Source organism: Hydra vulgaris, chromosome 12 (assembly GCF_038396675.1).
Source record: "Hydra vulgaris chromosome 12, alternate assembly HydraT2T_AEP".
In the NCBI taxonomy this organism is placed as follows: domain Eukaryota; kingdom Metazoa; phylum Cnidaria; class Hydrozoa; order Anthoathecata; family Hydridae; genus Hydra; species Hydra vulgaris.
The window spans coordinates 73,375,001-73,379,927 of record NC_088931.1 but is presented as its reverse complement, the minus strand read 5'-3'; the positions used below and the strand labels follow the sequence as shown (position 1 = coordinate 73,379,927).

At 33.1% G+C, this 4,927-nt stretch overlaps 1 protein-coding gene across 3 annotated transcripts in view; it reads right to left on the bottom strand.

Moving 5' to 3' along the window:
• Nucleotides 1-638: 638 nt before the first annotated feature.
• LOC100212044 (exostosin-2) overlaps nucleotides 639-4,927 on the bottom strand; it is a 75,663-nt gene continuing 71,374 nt past the window's right edge. For 2 of the 3 annotated variants that reach the window (XM_065814379.1, XM_065814378.1), the window contains one exon: nucleotides 639-1,216. In XM_065814379.1, the coding sequence (XP_065670451.1) occupies nucleotides 995-1,216 (222 nt within the window). In that variant the 3' untranslated portion in view covers nucleotides 639-994. The remainder of the gene's footprint in view (nucleotides 1,217-4,927) is intronic. The other variant, XM_065814380.1, reaches the window with a different exon arrangement.

Genomic DNA, 4,927 nt, shown 5'->3' with positions numbered 1-4,927 from the left:
TGACAGTTAAATTAGTGAATAATCCAAAAATTTGTTCAAAAGTTGATAGGGAAATACAAATTTTTCGATAAAAAAAATATCTCTGTTGAAGATCCTGCTTCAGGAACTACTTTAAAGTATTATAAACAACTCCTGAAAATTTGAACGTTTAACTATGAGCGGATTTTAAGATATCGTAGTTCTAAGATTACAACATTCGAAAAAAATGAACAATGAAGAAAAATACAAAAGAAATCAATAATAAGGTAAAGATGCTCATTAAGCAATCTACGAGTAAAACAATAGAAAAACGTAAAAACAGAATATTTTAAAAGATAATAGATAAATTTTAAATAACACAGATAACGATTATTTAGATTTTTATATGACATAAAAAGTAGAAACTGACAACCAGTTGTGGTTGCTATGCGCGTTGCTATGGTCAATTGTTAACAAAAGTTGACAATTTTATTGTTTTAAACAGATTTTTAATGTAAAAAATAATTAAGTCACTTTCTTCTAAAAGATAGATAGCTTTTCTGATAAAAACTTTAATTAAAAAAAAAAAATCATTTTTTTTTACCACGGATCCACAGTGAGTTTTTTTTGAATCTGTATTGATTGACATTATTTATTATTTACAGTAAGGTGATTATAAATAACGTTATGCAAAATTCTCTCTAAAACTATAGAAATAAGAGACAAAACAGAGATTTGGCGATAATTTGTAACACTGGTTGTACCACCTACTTTGAAAATTGGAGTGACTTAAGTTATTTTCAAATGTTCTTTAAAATTTCTCGTTTTATTGAATAATGTAACACTTTAAATCTTAGAATATCCATTATGGGTTCATACAAGTCAATCACAACATTACCATTTGTATCATCGTGACCAGCTAGTTACATTACTTTAACTATTGGTATCAACTGCTAAGGCTGAAATTATGTTAAATTATGTTAATTTGCTTTTTAAATAAGTAAGAAATTGTTTTGATTTAGAAATTTTTTTTGTTTTAAACAGTTCCAACGTCCGGAAAATCTTTATCGCTTAGAGAAATATTCTCTTGAAATAAAACTGGATCAACGCGAAACTCTACGGATTGTAAAGGCATTCTTTTAAAATGTTGAGTGAAGATTTTCAAGCACTCGGACCGTTTAACAAAGTGAGTGGTTTCAGACCAAAGAGAGTCGTTTGCAGAGCATCTTGTGCATTTGAAGCGTTTACGAGGGGTAACCTGAATGAAAAAAATATTTAGATATAAGTGTATAAAATGCATTATATATATATATATATATATATTATATATATATATATATTATATATAATAACATAAAAAAATAATTCTATAACTATTTTAATATCTTTTACATATAACGTACTACTGTGATCAAAAAGTAAGGTGAATTTTTAATTTAAACTTCCCGCCTTATTCGAATCGTCCAATCTTTTTTATTTTTAAGTTGGTAGGAATGTCATTAACATTTGCGCCAAATTACATGTCAAACTCATCATTATTTTTTTTTGTTTACGCTTGTTTCTGAAGTACCAAAAGTGCATTCGGCGATTTTCACGATGTCTAATTTTGTTGAGCAAAGAAGTGCTATTAAATTTGGTTTGCGGAATGATATTTCTGCTGCTGAAACGTATCGAATGTTGCAAAAGGCCTTCGGTGAAGAGACTATGTCTCAAAAAAATGTTTACAAGTGGTACAAAGGCTTCAAAGAAGGCCGAGAACGTGTTGATGACTTGGAACGCTCCGGACGACCATCGACTTCGATTGATGATCGCCACATCAACAAAATCAAAGAATTGGTGCTTGCAAATCGTCGGTTAACCATTCGAGACCTTGTTGACATGGTTGGAATATCATTTGGGTCGGTGCAAGCGATTTTGAAGGATCATTTCGGCCTCAGAAGACTCAAATCACGTTTGGTGCCGAAATTTCTCAATTTCTTTGAAAAAGAGCGTCGCGTTAAAACGTGTGAAGCAATGCTTTCTGACTATCAAGACGTCTACAAACAAATTATTACTGGCGATGAGACTTGGGTCTACGCATACGACCCTGAAACAACCGACCAATCCAGTGAATACCGTGAAAAAGGCGAGCCGAGACCGAAGCAACCACGTCAAAGTCACTCAAAAATCAAGGTCATGTTGACTGTTTTCTTTGATTATTGTGGTGTCGTGCACTACGAATTCCTTCCAACTGGCCTAACTATCAACAAGGAATATTATTTAAGCGTTATGCGACGTTTGCGTGAAGCTATTCGCAAAAAGAGACCGGAATTATGGGCCAATAACTCTTGGATTTTGCACCACGATAATGCGCCTTCGCACACAGCACTGGTTCTTCGTGAGTTTTTCGCCAAAAACTCTACCCATGTTGCTCCACAACCACCGTATTCGCCCGACTTAGCACCGTGTGACTTCTGGCTATTCCCAAAGCTCAAGAGACCACTCCGGGGAAATCATTTTGAGTCCATTGAAGAGATCCAACGTGAATCGGCACGCGCATTGAAGGCTATCCCTACCGAGGACTTTTCGGCATGCTTCGAAGACTGGAAAAAACGTTGGCAAAAGTGCATTGGGGCCGGGGGGGATTATTTTGAGGGGGACGATACAGGTTTGGAAAAATAAATAAAGATTTTTCATTTTATAAAAAAATTCACCTTACTTTTTGATCACAGTAGTATGTACTGAAACAAACAAGTTTTGACAAATAAAGCATCATTTTGCGTAAAAATTCCAACCCTTAAGATTAACGGCAGGTTATGATAAAGTATATACAGTGGTGGAAAAAATAATACATACATGACCTAAACATTTAGAAAAATACAATTTATTCCAAACCAACTGATGAAAACTTATATTACTTTTTTTATTTCTGTAATGATTAATGTTAATAATTATATTTTTAAAAAAATTATTAAGTTCCCGTTTACTTTTCCCATGTAACTAACAACTTAGTTTAAAAGCTGGAAATTTACTGGTAAAAAAAAATACAGATAAGTGAATTATTTTTCTTTGTCTTTATTATTCAATTATTATTACTTTTTTAACATTTGTATTGACTCTGGTTATCAGGTGAAATCACAGGCGTGGGAAAGAGCTTGACAGCCCCGTTCCTATTTAGTCAAAAAAGGGTTGCAGCCACCCGTCCCGATCAAATCCCCAACTCTGGCTGCTTTAGCCAAAATATTTAACTGCTATGACCTTCCAACGCCACTGAGTAAAATTATACTGTATATTTTGAAACATGGTATGTTGAAAAAGTGTTCTATATATGTTCAGTTAATTTTTACAGTTTACTAATACAATATATTACTAATATTTCAGTTAATTAGTTATAATTAAAGTAAAAAACGTTATTAAAATTGAAGGTATTACCTTTGGATTTTAAACCAGTAAATATTTTTAATATTTAAAAATAAAAAAAAATACTTAATCTCTTATCTTGAATCTAATAACTTACTTTCTGATCATCAATATGGATTTCGATCTTCTCGTTCTACAGCTGATTTGCTAACAGTAATAACCGATAGGTTTTATCGTGCATTAGATAAAGGTGGAGAAGTTAAGGCCATTGTTCTTGACATTTGCTTTTAATAAAGTTTGGCATACTGGTCTTCTCTATAAGCTTTCTTCTTATGGTGTATCTGGCAACATCTTTAAGATTATTGAATCCTTCCTTTCCAATCGTAGTATAAAAGTTATCCTCAATGGACAGCACTCTTCTTCTTACTCTGTAACTTCAGGGGTTCCTCAAGGTTCTATCCTTGGCCCCATACTCTTTTTAATTTACATTAACAATCTTCCAGATATTTTTACATCTAAGGTGGCATTGTTTGCTGATGATACAAACATTTATTATTGTCATGACAAGAAGCCAACACTCTCTGATTGCTTGGAGGGGGCATTTGAGCTTGAAAAGGATCTCACTTCTGCTACAGTATGGGGCTCACAGTGGCTGGTGAACTTCAATACAGATGAAACTCAATTTTTTTCAGCCAATCGTTATCACAATAATTTAGATTTTCCTATATTTATGAACGGTAATGTATTTGATGAATCATCCACTCTTCATCTCCTAGGATTAACTCTTACTTCCAATCTTTCTTGGAAACCATATATCAAATCTGTTGCAAAAATAGCATCTGCTAAGGTTGCATCTCTTTATCAAGCTCGAAACTTTCTTACTCCGGATTCTATTCTCTATCTCTATAAATCTCAAATCCGGCCTTGTATGGAATACTGTTGCCATATCGGGCACAGATCCTCTAATGATACCCTTTCTCTTTTAGACAAGGTGCAAAAACGCATTGTAAACATAGTTGGACCTGCTCTTGCAGCCAACCTCCAACCTCTATCACATCGTCGTAGTGTTGCTTCTCTTTCTCTTTTCTACAAATACTATAATGGGCACTGCTCTAAAGAGCTAGCGTCTCTTGTGCCACCTATTAAAATTCATTCTTGTGTTACTCGTCACTAAATTAAGTTTCATCTTTTTTTCTGTGACGGTTCCAAAGTGCTCCAAAAACTCTTATTCGTCTAGTTTTTTCCTCGAACACCAGTTCTTTGGAATTCGCTTCCTTCATCTTGTTTTCCTGATTCATATAATTTGCAATCCTTTAAGTCGTCTGCCAATCGTTATCTTGCTCTACAATCTTCATCTTTTCTCTTCCAGTAACTTCTAACTTTTATTAGTGGCTGCTTGCAGCCTTGTTGGAAGCGAAGATGTTAAAAAAAAAAAATTATTTAAACATAATTAAAATTTTTTTAGAATTAAATGCACAATTAGAGGACCTTTAGTTAAAGCAAATTTATTTTTAAGATCACCTAGAAGTGCGCTTTGAAAAGAAGCTTACTTAAAAGTTTACTTAAAGCAAATTTTTAAGATCACCTTGAAGCTTTATTGAAAAAAAGACATATAAAAGCCAAAAAAAAA